The sequence below is a fragment of the Corythoichthys intestinalis genome, chromosome 7 (assembly GCF_030265065.1).
Source record: "Corythoichthys intestinalis isolate RoL2023-P3 chromosome 7, ASM3026506v1, whole genome shotgun sequence".
NCBI lineage: Eukaryota > Metazoa > Chordata > Actinopteri > Syngnathiformes > Syngnathidae > Corythoichthys > Corythoichthys intestinalis.
In genome coordinates, this window is record NC_080401.1 from 9,990,066 (window position 1) to 10,011,911 (window position 21,846).

Below are 21,846 nucleotides of genomic sequence, written 5' to 3' on the forward strand. Positions count from 1 at the left end.
AATAATTGAAGGTTGACTTTTTTTGTATTAAAAAACACTTTTTTGAATTGGTCGGATGAAATATGAGAAATTTCAGATAGGGATTTTTGTTTTTTCTTGACTTTTTTGCCAAAATCATCAATATTAAAACAATAAAAGGCTTGAACTACTTCAGTTGTGTGTAACGAATCTAAAATATATGAAAGTCTAATGTTTATCAGTGCATTACAGAAAATAATGAACTTACAATATCACAATATGCTATTTTTTTTAGAAGGACTAGTATATTATTTGTTTAAATCGCCGATCTATCAATATACGCTACTATTCTATTGCTAAATTCTATTTCATTTTTAGTCAAATATCTTCCATGTTCCCACTTCTGTTGTCATCGCTAAGACAACGATGCGCTGATTGACGGAGAAACCCTGCATGGATGCGCTGATTGGCTGAGAGAGCCTGTATGCTGCTAGCTAGCTAGAATCGACGGACCGCAGCAGTGTGAAACACAAGTCGCTCCCGAGACTTTGCAAGCTGTTTGTTTTTTGTTTGCCACCAGTAGAAGAACGAATCTAACGAAATGGCATGCTCAAAGTTGACCAAGAGAAGAAAAATGTAGAACGAAAATCGCCGTTTCAATGAGGAATGGACTAACAAATATGCGTCCATTTTACCAACTGCAAGTATCAAACCTATGTGCTTAACATGCTTCAAGACAGTTGCTCTGATAAAAATTGAAAATGTGATACGCCATTATGTTAAAGAGCACAGCTCTTTTGACGAGAAGTTTCCTCCTAAATCAGAATTGAGAAGGCAAGAAATTAACAGGTTGAAGCAGTCATGTCAAGAGTCAAGGAAGGTTATTGTTAAATCTATGACACAACAACAAATTGCAACAGAGTGCTCATTCAGAGTGTCGTGAGTGTTGGCCAAACATAAGAAACCGTTCTCTGATGGAGAAATAATAAAAGAGTGCATGATTGAAGTGATGGCAGAAATGTTCGAAGGAAAAGAAAAGGAGGAAGTGACAACAAAAAATCAAATTTCACTCTCAGATTCATCAACCACAAGACGCACTGAAGTACTGTCTGATGATGTGATTAAACAACTTTCTGACCCCCAAATGCCATTTCTCTCTTTGAGCAGTGTTTTACTGTTAAAGTTACTGTCAGTAAATATTACGTTTGCAACTAAATGACAGAGCTTGTCAATTATTTAGTGTACATGCGTAAACATTGTACTTGCATGTTTTTTTTTTTTTTGTATTTTTATTTTAAGTCAAGAAAATGTTTTGTTAATTTATTTTCTTTTAATCAGAATGTGCACTGTATTTTTGTTTGGTCAAAAGAAAACCACCATTACATCCTTCGACCTGCCTTTTACTTAACCGACATTAAAAAATGGACTCGCGCTTGTATGAAAAAAAAAAATTGTGGACCTTCAAGATTTGTATCTGAGGACCCCTGCACTAGTCTCAGTGTTGACTAAGATACATTTGTCAGCACTGAGTGTATTCTTATCCAAGAGATGTTGAAAATGGCAAGATGACTTATAAATTTTACAAGGTGCAACCATCAAAATATTTTCAAGAGACCTACTACAACATATGTTATTACAAACACTTGGTCATCATAAGTGTGTTGTTGTCTTTCTAGTCAGATTTGCTAGCAAGGGAATATGGCTAAAGTGAAGACCTGGAGAAACATAGTGTGAAGCAAAACAAATACACAAGAATATTGTTTTGCTGTCAGTAAAGCTTATTCTAGGTTCACATGATCTTCAGTACAAGTGGTTTGACATATAAATAACTACAGAAAACTTGAGTTAGTATTTTTGAACATGTTTTAGCTGCGATTTCACACAGGCATGAAAAAAAAAACCTTACATTTTTGTGTGGGAGAGGGTGGTACTTCCAGGAACCTTCATGGTGAATCACCATTCCCTTCCTCATACCTTGCTTGGATTTCCTAAAAATTTTATAGCGACAGTACAAGCTGTCTTCTTCAGCTGGTGTATGTATTCTCTCATACAGTGTACACTGTACACTGTATATATGTGTATGACTCATGGAATGCTATCATTTTACAATGAAAACTGTATGTTAACAGTGATCAAGGAGAGGTGTAACTGTACTGTTCTTTATTAGGAATAAAAATGTGAGTGCGCCAAAGGTAAAGGGTTTCCCATTATGCGATTATTTTGACAAAACCATGATTCATTTTAATTTAGCATATTTTGTTTGGTTGCATGGCTTTTGTCTTGGTACCACGGCTTTGTTCCCAAAATTTTTAGGTAAGCTGAAGAACAAAATTGTCCCTAGGTGTAAATGTATTTGTGTGTGGTTACTAGTCTATATGTGCCCTGTGATTGGCTAGTGCGCAGTCCAGGGTGTTGCTAACCCCTCACCCAAAATCAGCCTGTATACGCTGCAACACATCCGTGACCCTAATAAGCGGTATCAAAAATGGATGTGTGGGATTAAAGAACTGGGACACGGAGCCATTCAGTGTATTTTAAGGATTTGCATGCTTGATTTTGGTTTAACTGCACAATACATTACAGCAGAGTCAGACAATTCAAGGTTTCATCCTAAACTGAGAAAAATCTGAAGACTAAAATGTGTATGATGCTCACATCATTACAGCAGTTTCCAGTGCTTCCTGTTGATGCTTCCTTAGACCAAGCCCTTCCTTGGCACTTGAACATGTAGGCTTCAATATACAGTTTTGGCACAAAGCCTAAATGAGTCATTCATTTTCAAAAACTAATAGCGCAAGTGCTTTTAACCAATTAAATCAATAGAGATGCAAGTTTCATTACTAAATTTTAAATAGAATAGGGCAGGTAGATAGTGTCATTCAGTCTTTTGATGAGATGGATATACAGGTTAAACGGTCAAGCTTTAGCATAGGAACCAATTTCACTGCCTAGATTTTTTATCTTTGAAATTGGGGCCGCAGCTATCGAATATTTTAGTAGTCGATTAATCGGTGGACTAGTTAGTTTGATTAATCGAGTAATCGGATAAGGAACATGAACACTGAGCGGAGCCTCAAGCGATATAAAAAAAAAAATTAAAAATGAGGATGTATGTACAGCAAAAGAACAATCGGCTAACTTACACAGAAGAAATCCGCTAGCTTAAATGCTAAAGTTTTTTTTTTTTTTTTTTTTTTTTTACAATGCTCTTAACAAATGGTTCGGACACATATTCCCACAAAAAAAAAAAAAAAACGGCTAAATATACATATAAACTCAATTAAGAATATATTAAAAACATTAGCTCAAACAAAAACTTAGCTTACATTGGTCTTAACAGGGAGCAGTTGGATTCAGCCATGTGAAAAGAGGCAGACCAGAGGGCAGTGTATCCACCCTCATCAATAAAACTAAATGCAAACACGTTCAAAACAAACCATTATAACGCCACGTTGATTTAAACGAATACTCGAAGCAACAAAATTAATTCGATTTTTTTTTTTCTAATCGAATACTCAAGTTAATCGATTAATCATTGCAGCACTATTTGAAATATTCATATCAATAAGGGCTGAATTATGCTTCTGCGTTGTGTTAACGGTGAGCGAAAAAGTAAACCCAACGTCATCATTGAGCATTCAAAGTTCTGCATCAAGGGAACGCATTGCTCTGTAATTCACCGCAAAGCCACTATTAAGGTGTGGCTTCGTCTTTGTACAGTTTTGGGGGACTCTTGTCGATTCTTTCAGTTTTCCTCCGGTCACAGACAGCAATGGCAACGGAGATGGAACGCATGTATTTGGAGCTGCAGCTAAGCAATATTTAACAAAAAATGTTAATAAAAATGTTGAGGTGTAAGCGCCACAGAGAAAGTTTGCGGAGGTGTTTGAAAATGGCGGTGTTTTGTGCTGAACCAGGTTCTAAGCGGACGAATCACAGTCCGTTGACGTTCGTGTCACGATACGTCGAAGTGATGCGTAGTCAGGATTTTCGGGAGGCGAACGTCAGAGTCCAAATCGGGTCCGCGTTAACGGTGTAGGTCCTCTGTCACCACAACACAAAAGCATAAATCAGCCTTAAGTCATAGCTAGTCGATATAACGATATGTCATTTCAAAAATGTGCCATTGCCCACTAATAGCACTTTCAGCACTGAGAAAAGCCGTCATGAGGTACAATACTTTTGTCGCATGACCGGTTCCCATCTGTGTCACTTTTTTTAAACTGTGACCTCAACCACACTGAAGCTGTTTGCTGTCTAGGAGGCACATTTCTCATGGCCTCCTTGCCTGGTCCTTGATCAACTTTTGTTTTGTTGTTTTCCCATCTCCTGTGCGTTGCCTCCAGATGCCTGCAAGACAGTAATGACCTCCAGACTTGAGGCACTGTGTAAGTGCGTTGGCGTCAATTGGGTGAATGTTATATTTCAGGAAAAATAGGAATATCTAAGTATTTTGGAACCAGGAAGTCTGAGTGAAAGTTTGATTCCTGACTGAAATACTCCTCTCTGTGCTGTCAGACCAAGACCTATCTGCAAATCTTTCGTACATACTTTAAGCATTTGGTCTCTTTTCAAAAACAAGTACTGTACATATATAACAAAACACCATGAACTGCCCATGTTTATCTTGAATAGGCTGTTATTGTTCATTAGTCATCATTATTTTTTAACTACAAACAAATTGACTACAACAAACAGCATGAGTCGCGCTATGTTTATGTCACTTTCGTGATTAGTTCGTGATTCAGTCTGTGCCTGTTAGCCCTACCTAACATCAATTTTGAAAACCACAGAAGACTTGACTGACTTGTTATGTATCTTGTACATGGCAAAAATCAGGTTGGCTTACCAGGCTATACACCCACTCCACCGATGGCCAATAAGAGCGAAGTGTAAATAGCAAATATTGAATATTAATTTGGATCATCAGCTATCATTCAACTTTTGCAGAAACCAAAGCCAAGAGGACCAGCTACAGTGGGGCAAAAAAGTATTTAGTCAGCCACCAATTATGCAAGTTCTCCCACTTAAAAAGATGCGAGAGGCCTGTAATTGTCATCATAGGAATACCTCAACTATGAGAGACAGAATGAGACAAAAGTTAGGGTGGAAAATAAATATGTCACCTACAAACAAACAAGATTTATTGCTCTCACAGAGCTGTAACTTCTTTAAGAGGCTCCTCTGTCCTCTCCACTCGTTATCTGTATTAATGGCACGTGTTTGAACTAGGGCTGTCAAAATTATCGCGTTAACGGGCGGTAATTAATTTTTTCAATTAATCACGTTAAAATATTTTAAAATATTTGACCCAATTAACGCACATGCCCCGCTCAAACAGATTAAAATGACATCACAGTGCAATGTCCACTTGTTACTTGTGTTTTTTGGAGTTTTGTCGCCCTCTGCTGGCGCTTGGGTGCAACTGATTTTATGGGCTTCAGCACCCATGAGCATTGTGTAATTATTGACATCAACAATGGCGGGCTACTAGTTTATTTTATTTTATTTTTTTTATTTTATTAAAACGAAAACATTAAGAGGGGTTTTAATATAAAATTTCTATAACTTGTACTAACATTTATCTTTTAAGAACTACAACTCTTTCTATCCATGGATCGCTTTAACAGAATGTTAATAACGTTAATGCCATATTGTTGATTTATTGTTATAATAAACAAATACAGTAGTTATGTACCGTATGTTGAATGTATATATCAATCTTGTGTCATTTCATAGATGGTTTGAATTGCGATTAATTATGATTAATTAATTCTTAAGCTGTAATAAACTCGATTAAAAAATTTAATCGTTTGACAGCCCTAGTTTGAACTCATTTTCAGTATAAAAGACACCTGTCCACAACCTCAAACAGTCACACTCCAAACACCACTATGGCCATGACCAAAGAGCTGTCAAAGGACACTAGAAACAAAATTGTAAACCTGCACCTGGCTGAGAAGACTGAATCTGCAATAGGTAAACACCTTGATGTGAAGAAATGAACTGTGGGAGCGATGATTAGAAAATGGAAAATAGACAAGACCACTGGTATTCTCCCTCGTGGGGTCAAAAGGATCACAAGACTGGTGAGCAAAATTCCCAGAACCACAATTGGGGACCTTGTGCAAGGAGCTGGGACCAAAGTAACAAAGGCTACTATCAGTAATACAGTACACCACCAAGGACTGAAATCCTGCAGTGCCAGACGTGTCCCCCAGTCAGTATACATCCTGGTATATCCGAAGTTTGCTAGAGAGCATTTGGATGATCCAGAAGAGGACTGGGAGAATGTCATATGGTCAGATGAAACTAAAAAATAGAACTTTTTGGTAAAAAACACAACTTCTCATGCTTGGAGGAGAAAGAATACTGAATTGCATCCAAAGAACACCATACCTACTGTGAAGCAAGGGGGTGCAAACATCATGCTTTACAGCAGTTTTTCTGCAAAGGGACCAGGGCGTCCGATCCGTGTAAAGGAAATGACGAATGGGGCCATGTGTCGTGAGATTTTGAGTGAAAACCTTCTTCCATAAGCTAGGGCATTGAAGATGAAACATGGCTGGGTCTTTCAGCATGACAATAATCCCAAACACACTGCCTTGGAAACAAAGAGTGGCTTTGTAAGAAGCATTTCAAGGTCGTGGGGTGGCCTAGTCTTCTGCAGATCTCAACCCCATACAAAATCTTTGGAGGGAGTTGAAAGTCCAACAACAGCCTCAAAACATTACTCTCGAGGAGATCTGCATGGAGGAATGGACAAAAATACCACCAACAGTGTGTGAAAAACTTGTGAAGACTTAGGCTACGTTCATACTACAAGTCTTAATGCACGAATCCGATTTTTTGTCATATCTGTTTTTTTGGCGTGCCCGTTCAGACTGCCGTTGTCCATTGAGACCATTCAGTCCGACAAGCGCTGAGCAAGACGACCCGCATGCGCAGAAGCATAATAACAAATGACCACACATGCTGGCTGTCATCCGTCATTCCAGGGATATCATATTTTTCTTTTTAAAAAGAGGACTTAATAACAAATAACAGACATAAATAATCCCAGTTTAGGTTTATTTTCAAAGTATATGGATCGATAGCATGCACGCACTGTCTGTGCATGTCACACTCACACACATACGCGCAGTTTGCCCCGACTCTCGGCCGTGTAAGCCATATTGAAATATTGCTTATATAGAGCAGACAGAAAACCGATCATTCTCAGGCTTATCCTCAACCCATTTTTATTTTTATGACTGTTGTCAAGTCCGACCCTTCCTAAAAAGCCGTGTTCAAGGCAAGCTAGGCGCTAATAACGCACAGCTGCACCGCTACTGTGGTGTCTCTCTCGCTTTTTGATGACGTAATTGCTGCATGAACTCCGATTTGAGAGACTGGACAGTACAGACCGCCGCGACAGTCTGGAAAAATGTGGCCCAGATTGGATTTGAACCACATACGAAAGTGACCCAGATCGGATTTGAAATGGTCCAGTTCTATGCGACTTGTCACGTTCAGACCGTCAAGTTAATGCCTCACTCGAGTCGGAAAAACACGAAAAAATCGGATTCGTGCATTAAGACCTGTAGTATGAACGTAGCCTTAGAGAAAACGTTTAGACCTTAGTCATTGCCATCAAAGGGAATATAAAAGTATTGAGATGATTTTTTTTCCTTGACCAAATACTTATTTTCCACCATAATTTGTAAATAAATTCTTTAAAAATCAGACAAAGTGATTTTCTTATTTTTTCCCCCTCGTTCTGCCTCTCATAGTTGATGTATACCTATGATGAAAATAACAGGTCTCTCTCAACTTTGTAAGTGGGAGACCTTGCACAATTGGTGGCTGACTAAATACTTTTTTGCCCCACTGTATAGCTTGAAAAATGATATTTCAGGCAACTTCAATGCACACTGCTTTGCAAACCTGGTGAAATGTTATCTTAGCTAGAATGTCAAAAAATAAGACTTTAGCACCACTTCAAGAAGCAGGACTTTTGAAAACAAGAAACAGAAATGGACAGATGTCCATGTGTTCCTTTTCATAGTATCTCTGATTTGACTAATTCCAAGGACTGGACCTACTCTGTTTTGACAGAAGCTAGATTACAGCAGAATGTTGACGACACGCAGATTTTACTACAGGTCATGTTTATCCCTTGTGCCAAGGAATCTTAGTAGAGCTTCTCCTCCACAACAGCCAGTAACCTGAAAGTTATTTAACACATGACATAACATAAATATAATGCCGTGAAAATGTATGATATTTGTTCTCTCTTCTGAAACTTGTTTACCCACTTAGATGTTTAGGATCATCAAAAAATGTAAATATCATGCAGGGATAATGCAGTAAAAAGTAAAAAGCAGTGCCTATTTAAAGTGCCTATAAGAGCAAAAAACATGTTTATTTCATATTTCACGTAGTATTTTATGCTCCTGAATGAAATGGACCGCTTGGATGTGTGTGGAAGTGATCGATATATTTATTCAATTTTTTTTTATTCCCCCACCATAAAAATGAGTGACCCCTGGCCAGAGTCTGGATTGAGGAATAAGGCAAATGTGACGTCAGCGGGAGGGATCATCTTCACTATACAGCCATTACTATGGTATGCAAAAGGGCTGCGTATTCAGCTGATTTTGCGGATTAATTCGTTTATTTTTCGCATCACGTCAGCCCAATGTGCTGCAGGCTTTTGTTGCTGCACCAGGAAGAGGCGTGTGAGCCTTTTTGGTTTTCAAAAAGATCCTGTTCACCGTGAAGAATGGGCAATATTACCTGCTGACTGAAATATACCTCTCTGTGCTCAAGGAACTACGCGACTAATTTATGTTTGTATAGCTGTGCAATAGCAAAGCATGGTGTACACTGCTGGCCAAAAGTATTGAACCCCTGCAATTCTGTCAGATAATGCTAAATTTCTCCCAGAAAATGATTGCAATTACAAATGCTTTGGTAGTAATATCTTCATTTATTTTGCTTGCAACGAAAAAACACAAAAGAGAATGAAAAAAAAAGAAATAAATCATTATCATTTTACGCAAAGCTCCAAAAATGGGCCAAACAAAATTATTGGCACCCTCAGCCTAATACTTGGTAGCACAAATATTAGACAAAACGTCTGCGAACAACCGCTTCCGGTATCCATCAATGAGTTTCTTACAATGCTCTGCTGGAATTTTAGACCATTCTTCTTTGGCCAACTGCTCGAGGTCTGTGAGACTTGAAAGGTGCCTTCTCCAAACGGCCATTTTCAGATCTATCCACAGGTTTTCTGTGGGATTCATGTCTGGACTCATTGCTGGCCACTTTAGAAGTCTCGAGTGCTTTCTCTCAAACCATTTTCTAGTGCTTTTTTAAGTGTGTTTTGGATCATTGTCCTGCTGGAAGACCCATGACCTCTGAAGGAGACCCAGCTTTCTCACACTGAGCCCTACATTATGCTGCAAAATTTGTTGCTAGTCTTCAGACTTCATAATGCCATGCACACAGTCAAGCAGTCCAGTGCCAGTGGCAGCAAAACATCAGCGAACCTCTGCCATGTTTGACTGTGGGACCCTGTTCATTTCTTTGAAGGCCTCGTTTTTTTCTCAGTAAACTCTATGTTGATGCCTTTTCCCAAAAAGCTCTACTTCTGTCTCATCTGACCAGAGAGCATTCTTCCAAAACGTTTTTGGCTTTCTCAGGTAAGTTTTGGAAAACTCTAGCCTGGCTTTTTATGTCTCTGGGTCAGAAGTGGGGTTTTCCCTTGAAGGTCCCTTTTTATTCAGACGCAGACGGATAGTACGGGTTGATACTGTTGTACCTCTGACTGCAGGACAGCTTGAACTTGTTTGGATGTTAGTCAAGGTTCTTCATCCACCATCCGCAAAATCTTTCGTTGAAATCTCTCATCAAGTTTTCTTTTCCGTTCACATCTAGGGAGGTTAGCCACATTGCAATTGGCTATACACTTATTGATGACACTGCACACGGTAGAACTAGAAACCGGAACATTCAGGTCTTTGGAGATGGACTTGTAGCCTTGAGATTGCCCATGCTTCCCCACAATTTTGGTTCTCAAGTCCTCAGACAGTTCTTTGATCTTCTTTCTTTTCTCCATGCTCAATGTGGTACACACAAGGACACAGGACAGAGGTTGAGTCAGCTTTAATCCATTTTAACTGGGGGATTTAGTGATTGCTACCACCTGTTATGTGCCACAGGTAGTAACAGGTGCTGTTAATTACACAAATTAGAGAATCATCGTATGATTTTTAAAGGGTGCCAGTACCTTTGTCCGGCCCATTTTTGGAGTTTTGTGTAAAATGATTAGAGTATTGGGGGGGTTTAAATCATTTTGTGTTTTTTCATTGCAAGCAAAATAAATGAAGATATTACTACCAAAGCATTTGTAATTGCAATCATTTTCTGGGAGAAATTGAGCATTATCTGACAGAATTGCAGGAGTGCTAACCATGTTTTACTTGTGCCTTCTGAGCTAACTCTATACTGATCCATATAAGAACATGTGCATTGTCCACGATAATAGTGTATTTTTTCCACGCACATAGATTTTAGACACTTCAATCTTGAACTGTATCAAAGGGTGAACTAAATAAGCCTCGAGGATAGAGTGTAAATATAGATGTGCATGTTTAATTATGAAGGTGCTCTCACTGGAATGCTCTTATCTGGGTTAAATGTTGACTTGACATTTTCTAAGGACACTCTCTGAGTGTATGTGCGTGTGTTTGTGTACTCATCCTGAGGGGATATAAATCTGTTCACTTTGTGGGGACGGGCATCACTCCTAGTGACCAAAAGCAAGTCTCTGAAATGCAAATCATTGGGTCAGAAGACTTGTTAAATTGCTTGTATTTGTGTGTGCTTCTGCACAAATCTGGCTTCTGTGTTTAATTATAGGGGTGGCAAGCTGCCAAGCAGACAGATAATACCATGGTAGTTGGTGACTGAGTGATTATAAGTAGAGGCTGTTTCACCTCAGCAACGGTCCTGAAAGTGCACCTCGTGGCGCTGGCAGTCACAGAGTGATCCAAGAATTTGAAATACTGTATATATTTTTTGAAAGGCAATCTGTGAAGACCTAATGGAGATTTTTTTTGCATTGTGAGTTATGGTACTGAAGTGTAATAATTCTAATGAAATATTTGTTTTTAAAAAAAGAGAAGTAGTTACCATTAAATAGGTAGTCCCCCGGGTACGAACAAGTTGCGTTCCTACACTGGCGACGTAATCCATATTCCCGCGTATATCGGAATTAACCCTTTAAAGCAACACCAGGTAACTTTTCAGTTTTGATTTTAGCGACGCAGGTGGACAAAAGCGGTAGTGTTTTGCCTTAAAGAGTACCGTATTTTTCAGACTATAAATCGCAGTTTTTTTCATAGTTTGGCTGGGGGTGCGTCTTATACTCAGGAGCGACTTATGTGTGAAATTATTAACACATTATGATATTATTTCACATGTTATTTTGGTGTTTTGGAGTGACACTGATGGTATGGTAAACTTCTTAGCATTTTTTTAATGCTATAGTTATCTGAATAACTCTTAATAGCTTTGGCCACGCTCGCGTTCTGCCCTTGGCAATGTGTGTTCAATTGTATTATTGACTTTTTCAAATTGAAATGCATGCTTTTAGTTTGTGGCGATTTCACGGCCACGCGGGGGCGCACTCGCACTTGTTTATGTGAAGAAGAGCGCTCACACGGCAGAAGAAGACAGACAGCTACGTAGCGTCTCTGAGCGAGTGGGAGACAGAGAGAGAGAGAGAGAGAGAGAGAGAGAGGGAGAGAGAGGGAGAGAGAGAGAGACGGCTGCAAACCTACGTTCACTGTTTATGCTTGCAAAATATCTCTACAGAGGCAACGTCTGTGTGTATCATCTTTTCTGTTGTTGTTGTGTTTTCCACCCGCGATCAGACACTTAAAGCCAGTTGTGTGGTTGTTTGAACGATGTGCTAATGCTAGCAAACGCATGCTAACCGTTTGTGTCATTGCTGTAATAGCACCTAATTGTCATTTATTTACGTTGATGCCAACCTGTTTGGTATCGAAGTCAAAATTGATTCAGCAAATTATACGGACGTCCAGCATTGTCATTTGGGAGTTTAGCTCACTGTATAGCCTGGACCGAGCCGTAGCATCCTGGGGAGGACAGTATATTTGCATTTCGTTGTTCATGCACTGTACACTGTACACTTATTCAGCATGTTGTTCTCTATTGTATTTTTATACTGTATCAAATTGCCTTTCAAGATGACATATCTGTTCTATATGTTGGATTTTATCAAGTAAATTTCCCCCAAAAATGATGCGACTTATGCTCTGGTGCGACTTATATACAGTGGGGCAAATAAGTAGTCAACCACGAATTGTGCAAGTTCTCCTACTTAAAAAGATTAGAGAGGCCTGTAATTGTCAACATGGGTAAACCTCAACCATGAGAGACAGAATGTGGACAAAAAAAACAGAAAATCACATTGTTTGATTTTTAAAGAATTAATTTCCAAATCAGAGTGGAAAATAAGTATTTGGTCACCTACAAACAAGCAAGATTTTTGATTGTCAAAGAGGTCTAACTTCTTCTAAAGAGGTCTAACGAGGCTCCACTCGTTACCTGTATTAATGGCACCTGTTTTAATTCATTATCGGTATAAAAGACACCTGTCCACAATCTCAGTCAGTCACACTGGCCAAGATCAAAGAGCTGTCAAAGGACACCAGAGGCAAAATTGTAGACCTGCACCAGGCTGGGAACGCTGAATCTGCAATAGGTAAAACGCTTGGTGTAAAGAAATCAACTGTGGGAGCAATTATTAGAAAATGGAAGACATACAAGACCATTGATAATCTCTCTCGCTCTGGGGCTCCATGCAAGATCTCACCCCGTGGTGTCAAAATGATAACAAGAACGGTGAGCAAAAATCCCAGAACCACACGGGGGGACAAAGTGAATGACCTACAGAGAGCTGGGACCACAGTAACAAAGGCCACTATCAGTAACACAATGCGCCGCCAGGGACTCAAATCCTGCACTGCTAGACGTGTCCCCTGCTGAAGCCAGTACACGTCCAGGCCCGTCTGCGGTTCGCTAAAGAGCATTTGGATGATCCTGAAGAGGACTGGGAGAATGTGTTATGGTCAGATGAAGATAAAATAAAATAAAATAAAATAAAATAAATAGAGCTTTTTGGTAGAAACTCAGGTTCTCGTGTTTGGAGGAGAAAGAATACTGAATTGCATCCAAAGAACACCATACCCACTGTGAAGCATGTGGGTGGAAACATCATGCTTTGGGGCTGTTTTTCTGCAAAGGAACCAGGATCTGATCTGTGTAAAGGAAAGAATGAATGGGGCCATGTCGAGAGATCTTGAGTGAAAATTTCCTTCCATCGGCAAGGCCATTGAAGAAGAGACGTGGCTGGGTCTTTCAGCATGACAATGATCCCAAACACACAGCCAGGGCAACAAGGGAGTGGCTTCCTAAGAAGCATTTCAAGGTCCTGGAGTGGCCTTGCCAGTCTCCAGAGCTCAAACCCATAGAAAATCTGTGGAGGGAGTTGAAAGTCCGTGTTGCCCAATGACAGCCCCAAAACATCACTGCTCTACAGGAGATCTGCATGGAGGAATGGGCCAAAATACCAGCAACAGTATGTGAAAAGCTTGTCAAGAGTTACAGAAAACGTTTGGCCTTGTTATTGCCAACAAAGGGTACATAACAAAGTATTGAGATGAACACTCGCTTTCCAGACTCTGCGGAGTGACAGCCAAAAACTGAGCTGAGTGAAGTTGGAGGATGAGGCGAAAAGGTACGGCAAATGGCATGCTCAAAACTATGCAAGATGCAGAAAACAGATTTTTTTAAGGAGGAGTGGACCACCACATTTTTGTTCATTTTACGTAGCAGCAGCACAAGACCGCCATGCCACATCTGTTCAGAGACGGTAGCGCTTGTAAAAAGCAGCAATTTGAAAAGGCACTATGAGACGAAGTACGCAGCTTTTTCGCAAAGTTTCCCTATGAACTCTGCAATCCGTTCTCAAAAAATAGCGTAAATAAGGGCTCAATATGATCGCATCTCAAGGCTCATGGTTCATTCATTCACTGCACAGCAACGCCCAAATGAATGCTCCCTCACAATAGCGTGGATATTGGGTCAAAACAAAAAGTCTTTTAGTGACGCACCGATTGTCAAAGATTGTATGAGTGCAGTTGCTGAAACTTTGCGTCATGGAAAGCAAAAAGAAGAGGTCTGTCAAAAAATAAAGCAAATCCCCCTGTCAGCTTCCACAATTGAGAAAAAAAAGTCTTGAACATGCTCTTATGTTGCTATTTAATGATTCAATTAAAGCACTTTTTTTTTAGTTTTATCCAGCTTTTATATTTTATTTACATTTTTGAATGTTGTAATTATCAGCGTGGCCATGTAAAGATACGTTTGTATTTTTTGGAAAAAAAGAAGCATTAAAAATATTTCCGGAACCGAGATTGTTGTAATTTTTTAATTTCGGACCCAGAGGATTTTTAATTCATGACCCCTGATCTAGACTATGTTACGTTCATATCTATAGAAATTACGCGATTTAAACATTTATTTACAAGAATTTTCAACTTGATAAGCTCTTTGTTTCGTGACGGCCGCCATGTTGGATTTTGTAACCCTACATAATAGCGGAATTCAACCTAACTAAGTTGTGATTGTATACAGAAAAAATGTTGCTTTTGTTGAGTAAAATTAAGATAATTCTGCATGCTTTCCTCAAGTATTAGGTTTCTGATGTGAAAACTGAATGATTTATTAGCTGTTGAAAAATTACGTTACTTTTTTGGGCAAAACTTACTGAATTAACTGATATGTTAAATATTGCTATTGATCCTGAAAATAAAGGTGATTATCTCTGCATTTGGGGATTTTTGTGCATCTAGCGTAAAATTAGAGAATTTTATAGCCATTTTGATTTTGTTATACTAGTATAAAAAATAATTAATCTGGATCTTAATAGGGAATGATTTTGATTTTTTTTTTTTTTTTTTTTATGTCGTTGCTCATGGATACTCATATATGCCTAAGGGAGATGCCTGTCTTGACATTAGGTTACTAGCAGCTTTGGTTTTGAAAATATTTGGAATTTTAGGTTTTTGAAAATAGGCCCCCAATGGAGAGGCTCAGCGCCCCCTTTCTTGTCAACTGATAGTGAAGTCTATGCTTTGTTAAAGTTTCAAGTCATTTCTAGGAGTAGTGGAATTTATTAACACAAAATTTGAATATACAAGTTTTCTTTTGTTTAGCACGTTTCTCCTTAAAATCACATTGCTGAAGTTGAAGTGCTGGTCTTAACAGAAAATCCAGAGTAGGATCCACTGGCCATTCTGGGACCAAGACTTTTGTGACTTAAGAGCGACATATTAGCAAGACCCTCAAAATGTGGTCTTGAGTCCAATCTTTAGATTTACAACACCAGCCAATACCTCATGTCATCCAAGGCTACTGATCAGATTTCTTGACCCATATGTTGATTGAGTTTATAAAAGTGTTTGATACAAACAGTTTAAAATTGTTGAATACTTCCATTGACAGGTTGTATTCTGTTGTGACGGCTATGAGTTGATTCACGAATGATTCATATAGGAAACATTTTTTAAAAGCTGTTATAAGCTAGGATGCTCACTCACGTCCGCTTATCTAGAGCCATGTAAAACAGAATAGTTTCTCGGCTGCAGGATAGACAAGCCTTGCACTTTTCCGTGATGAGTATATGTTGATGTGTGTTTCTGTGAGAACATCGTATTGTCCTTTGACAGACAAACACCCTCACGATCCCCCAGGCATATGCATGTCTTTACATGACACTCATGCTATACGTCTCTGTCAAGCTCTCTGCACTTTTTGGGCACACAATGACAAAGACAGAGATGGATGCATGGGGACTTTCGGAGACAGAACAAACAACCTGATGAGATGGATAAGGGAAGATAATGTTTGTTCAGTGTGTGTGTCCGTGTTCATGAGTGACAAGGCATTCTGTGCAAGTACCTTTCTTCCTCTCTCGCTCCTGGAGGAGGCGTAGGGAGGTAAGGAGGTGCAAACGATGGAGGTGGTTGTGAACACCTACATCCAAGAGATCACATTCTGAGAGGTGCAGCAGGTCCTAAAGAACACAAACAAAAGTTCATGTAAGTCGCTTAAAAATTGTTGCATTGCTTCTTGCATTGTTATTACTACATGGTATGATTCTGCGGTACCAGTCCAAAAACAAACAGAAAAAATACGACTGCGTGTCTGCTAAAGACTCCCAGAAATCACTGCCACAGTCCAATATCTCTGTACACACATCAACTATTTGTAAAACTATGGCCAAGAATGGTATTAATGGGAGGACTCCACGGAGGAAGCCACTGGTGTCTAAAAAAAAAACATTGTTGCTCGTTTAATGTTCCCAAAAAGGCACTTTGACACTCCACAGAAGTTTTGGCCAAATATTTTGTGGACTGATTAAACCAAAGTTGAATTGTTTGGGAGTAACACACAACGTCACGTGTGGAGGAAAAATGGAACAGCTCACCAACATCAATACCTCATCCCCACTGTGAAGCATGGTGGAGGGAGTAGCATGATTTGGGGCTGTATTGCTACCTCATGGCCTGGACAACTTGCAATCATTAATGGAAGAATTAATTCAAAGGTTTATCAGGATGTTTTGCAGGAAAACCTGAGGCCATCTGTCAGACAGTTGAAGATAAAAAGAGGATAGATGCTGCAACAAGACAATGATCCAAAACACAGAAGTAAATCAACTTCAGAAGGTTTCAGAATAACAAAATGCATGTTCTGGAGTGGCCAAGTCAAAGTCCAGACATGAACCCCATTGAGATGCTGTGGCATGACCTAAAGACATTGATTCATGCCAGTCATCACAGGAATCTGACTGAACTACAACAGTTTTGTAGAGAAGAATTGGCCAAGATTAGTCCTGATCGATGTGCTAGACTGATCTGCAGCTACATAAAGCGTCTGGTTGAAGTTATTGCTGCCAAAGGGGGTTGGGGCACAATGATTAAATGTGATGGTTCACTTACTTATTTTCCCCCTTCTGTCATTGTTTGCATACTATCCTCATTGAAATATGAAAACCTATTAATGTTTGAGTGGTTTTAGTTAAAGCCGACCCTGTTTTTGCATCTGTGTGATTTTTGACAAAGAGCAGATCAAATTTGATGGTGATTTTATGCAGAAATGTGAGAAATTCCAAAAGGTTCAGATACTTTTTCATACCACTGTAGATCACTTTGGGTTTTTCATTAGAAAAGTAACTAATGAGGCAAAAAAATAAAAAAGCGTTTGCACCCCTGGCTTATCCTGTTCATTTTGACAGGTAAATTCTAACATATCCTAATGGATATTCGGGAAATAGTTTTGAAATACAGCATTCGTTTGGTCACCAGTCCAGGTGTGCCGACGATAGATGGTCTTTAGTTTCAATATCATGCACATTTTTGGAATGTGTAAGGAAACCAGATTGCCTGAGAAGCATGCAAGCCTAGGGAAACAAAGCTAACTTTTCAGAGAATGGTCTTGCGTGAGACTTGAAACCTGGAGCCAGGAGGCAGATATTTAAACCACGCTACAACAATTTACTAAATTATAATACTAAATTGTTATTTTAGCTGTGCATACTGTAGTTTGATATATTTTTGGAAATAAGAAAAAAATAGCCGTCTTAAATTTTTTAAATGAAAGTTACTAATAATAATCTAAATAAACTGTGTAATTGGCCTGTTATTCAGTCATTCGTTTCATAGAAAATCTGACCTAAAAAATACATATTTTACTATACAATAGGGCAAATCTAAATGTTTAAAATATGTTTTAAAGCTTTGAATGCACACAGTGTTTGGTGGAAGATAGCAAATTCCAAGTCTGTCTGGACAGGTTGTTGGCTCCAGCAGAGAATGTAAACTACTGAGACCACTGGTGACCTCCCGTCTCCAAAAAGTGTGCCACATCCTCCCCTCACCCTTATCCTGTCATTACAGCATTGTTTTGCACATTGACTAACACTCGCCGCCACACTTCAAGCTACCCTATGGTATTAACGAAAATGACCACTTAAATACATGAAGGAAGGACAACCAGAACTAACCTTGGACAGTACTAGAAGTGCATAGGTCTACATATAGCCACTCAAATCAGCACATCTGATGGACTTACTTTTTTCTTTTTTTTTCTTTTCTTTTTTTTTTTTTTTGCTATAGTTATTACAAACTCTGTTTTTTTTAGACGAGCACATCGCTTAGTGTTTTTGAGTCATCCTCACTTCTCTCATCCGTGTGTGTCCAGAACCAAGTTGACATGTTTTCATAAGCTGATCATGTTAAACTGAACCACAATATGAACTCTCAATCCTGCCTAGTACAGCTGATTTAACAATTGTGGATGATGATTTCCCCCCCCCCATTTGAAAGCCTTTGTTGTGTATGGTCAACACAGCCCATTATTGCTACCATTGCTATGAAAAGTTTCAAATAACAAACAAATTGATTTATCCAACTCTCTTGGTTTAGTTCACATAGACAGTTGAGTTGTGAATTAGAAATTCTAAACCAAATGCTATTTCCCAACAAGTGAAAAAATTGTAAAAGCTTTGACAATCCTAATACTAATGTTTACTTAATGTCTGGCCAGTGTTGATGGTGTCTACCAGTTAAGTCATGCAAAACTAATCCTGGATGTTTGAGAACCAATGAGCTGGACATTGTTGATATAATATCCAGAAAAGGGTCAGTGGCGCTGTGTGAATTCAGTCTGGATGGCGGATGATTTTGAAAATTCCTTCATTGACAATATCGTTACACTTGGAGGTATCATCACACTATTATAAACTTAATTGACACCACAGGATATGTTGGTGAAGACCACCAAAAATGCCACTTAACTGCAGATTTATTTATACCCAAGATTAAAATGATGTTATTGCACAGTACCAGTGGTGGAATGTAACAAAGTAAAAGTACTTCATTGCTGTACTCAAGTACATTTTTGTGTACCTGTACTTTACTTGAGTATAAATATGAAGTGGTACTTTTTACTTCACTACATTTTACAGATTGTCGCCTGTGTTAAACGTTACTTTTGCTTGTTTGTTTTTCTCTCATTTTGAATTCATAGTTTTGTTTTCATGCCTCCACTGCAATCAATAATCCCAGTGCAACTACACTGTATATAGTTATTGAGCACTAGTAGGAGCAACACGAGTAGGCTACAGGCAAGATTAGGCAGGTGATCAAGAGATTGACCAATTGAAAACTACGTACAGTACAAGCAACGCACCTTCACATGATTGCTGTACACTCTTGTCCAGTAGGGGTGGGTATGCGCATGATAGTTGCTTGTAATCTGCCATTAAGCTAAGTTTTGGAGTTTATTAAGCTTGTTAAGCTTCGGTTTAAAGTGCAGTCAACTTTATTACTTGTTTCTATTCTGCACGGTTATTTAATATATTTACATTCAAAATATAAACTACATACAGTATATCACATTTTTGCACTGGGAGAAAATACTTTTACTTTTTACTTGTAAAGTCCATTTTAAAGCAAGTACTTTTGTACTTATACTTGAGTAAATTTTTTCTTAGATACTTGTACTTTTACTTACCGGTAAGTCATTTTTAGTCCCTGTATCTGTACTTTTACTTGAAGTAAGCCTTAGTAACTTTTCAGTTCTGGTCGATTTTAGCGACGCCGGTGGACAAAAGCATTGGTGTTTTGCCTTAAAGAAGGCTGGGTTTCCCATGAGGACCAGCGCACACCCACAGTGTGGTATAATCATCAATCAATCAAAAATCCATCTCCTGGTCGCCTGCAGATGGATTAAACAACATTTCTGTTTCCAGCGGCTATGTGAAGGATGAATAGTAATAAGGTAAAGAACCCAGTTGTGGCTAAACAATAGCATATGACGGTTAGCAACCGCGTGGCTAAACCCTCCACCCGAGCTCCTCAGCGCTGACAAGTTCGATTGAGGGGCCAGTCAGCCAGTGAAAGCCGAGCAACTGTTTATTCTGTATATTCTGGAAAACTCCTGTTTTTTTCCCTCCTCAGACAAAACTTTTTGTCTCTTTTGTTCCTCTGCCATCTTTGCATAATTGGCGCGAAAGTTTTCATATCGACTTCCGGCTTTATAATTAATGGGAGAAGGTTGAAGTGACATGCTGTAAAGCAGTCAGCACATTTGTAGGTTTTGTTTTAGCGTGGCAGAGTTCCTACCACCCTCTTAAAAGCGATACAGACCCCCTCAAGATATAAAAGAGGTGTCATTCAACTAGTTGTCAGTCAATATATCATCACAAATGTTATTAAAAAAAAATATATATATATATATATATATATATATATATATATATATATATATATATATATATATATATATATATATATATATATATATATTTTTTTTTTTTTTTTTTTTTTTTTTTTTTAAACTTTCCTGTTCAGCTGTTTGACATGGAGAATGGAAGTCTAAGTGCCCGGATAGTCTGAACAGTTTTAATGTTTCACATTGAGAGTATGGCATACTCCCATTGTGATCATTCAACATACCTCGTTTATTATGACAAAGCAGCAAACAGGAAGGGGTTATGGGGGAACAGAAGAAAAGAAACACAAAAGAAGAAAGAAAAGAAACACAAACAACAACAAGAAATACATTGAACTACTACACTAACTATTAATGTGTTGGTACTATCGTCAGCTAGATGTATTTCCGGTTGACACCATGTGGGGGACCTGTTGACCAGGGAAAGAGGAGCACAGGGGTGGGGGAGTCTATAAGCTAAGTAGTTGAAAGGGGTAGAGTGTACACAAATCAGCTCTGTGATCTGGAACCCAGTAATCGTGTGAATCCCTTGTGAATGTAAGCCCGTTGGTGACCGACCCTACGCCGTCCCACCACCACTCCCAGCACCGGGACCCCCCACCTGAGCGCGCCCTATCACATCCTGCTGCACTCGAGCCCCACCAAGCGCGCGACAGCCACGCGGACGAGTGGAGACACCACGCGGGCGCCAACCCATGGCCATGGCCCCCACCCAGCCAGCCCGAGGAGGGGGAGCGGGGGGGGGTCAGTGCAGCCCATCTCTCCTCCCGCAGCCCAGCAAAGGAGCCATCGCCCCCCCCTCAGGATCCAGGGTGGTCCCCCGGGCCACCCGCGCACCCATCAACCGGCCTTCAGGGATGGCAAGAGGGGACGCACCACCAAACCCCAAATATTTTATAAAGGTCTAAAAGTTACTTAGTGTTGCTTTAAGTAAACCACCACTGCACAGTACTGATTATACTGTCTGTACTTTATGCCGTTTATATAAAATTAAACCACAAAAGAAAAGATCACACAACAGCTTTCCCAACACCTTACAAAATAAACGTCCTTGTCTCTTACCATCTTTCTCAGGAGCTCTGCACGTTATACCAACATTAACAAACCAAGTGCATTGTGGGTATGCAGTAACCGATAATTGGAAGTAAAGAATAGGTCTCAGGTCACATAGGCTAATCAATCCAGCTCCTCAGTCGCTGCTGGTTAAAGGTCAAATTAGACTTAACTGCATGGTTGCTAAATAACCTCCATGTAATTGTCCATGTACTATAGTCAGGCTACAGTTATGTTTTACTGCATTTTGTAATAAATGTCCACATTTTCACAAGATTGTCCTGGAAAATCATTGAATTCTTGTCCTCACCCTTGCATCGTTCCAAGTACAGCTTTTAAATACACCCACAATCAATTGTGAAGGCCAGACGAGCAAAGGTATTTTCTCTTATCTTAATTACAATCAACTTTACTTTAGGGTAATTGGTCGACTTTAGAGTTATAGGGTTGCAATTTTCTTTC

The 21,846-nt window shown here is 39.2% G+C and overlaps 1 protein-coding gene across 1 annotated transcript in view; it reads right to left on the bottom strand.

The window, feature by feature from the left end:
• The window catches only part of bcar3 (BCAR3 adaptor protein, NSP family member), a 181,047-nt gene that overhangs the window by 141,194 nt on the left and 18,007 nt on the right, over positions 1–21,846 (bottom strand). Inside the window, exon 3 of the mRNA XM_057841253.1 lies at positions 15,994–16,108. Coding sequence (XP_057697236.1) covers positions 15,994–16,108 — 115 coding nt within the window. The remainder of the gene's footprint in view (positions 1–15,993; positions 16,109–21,846) is intronic.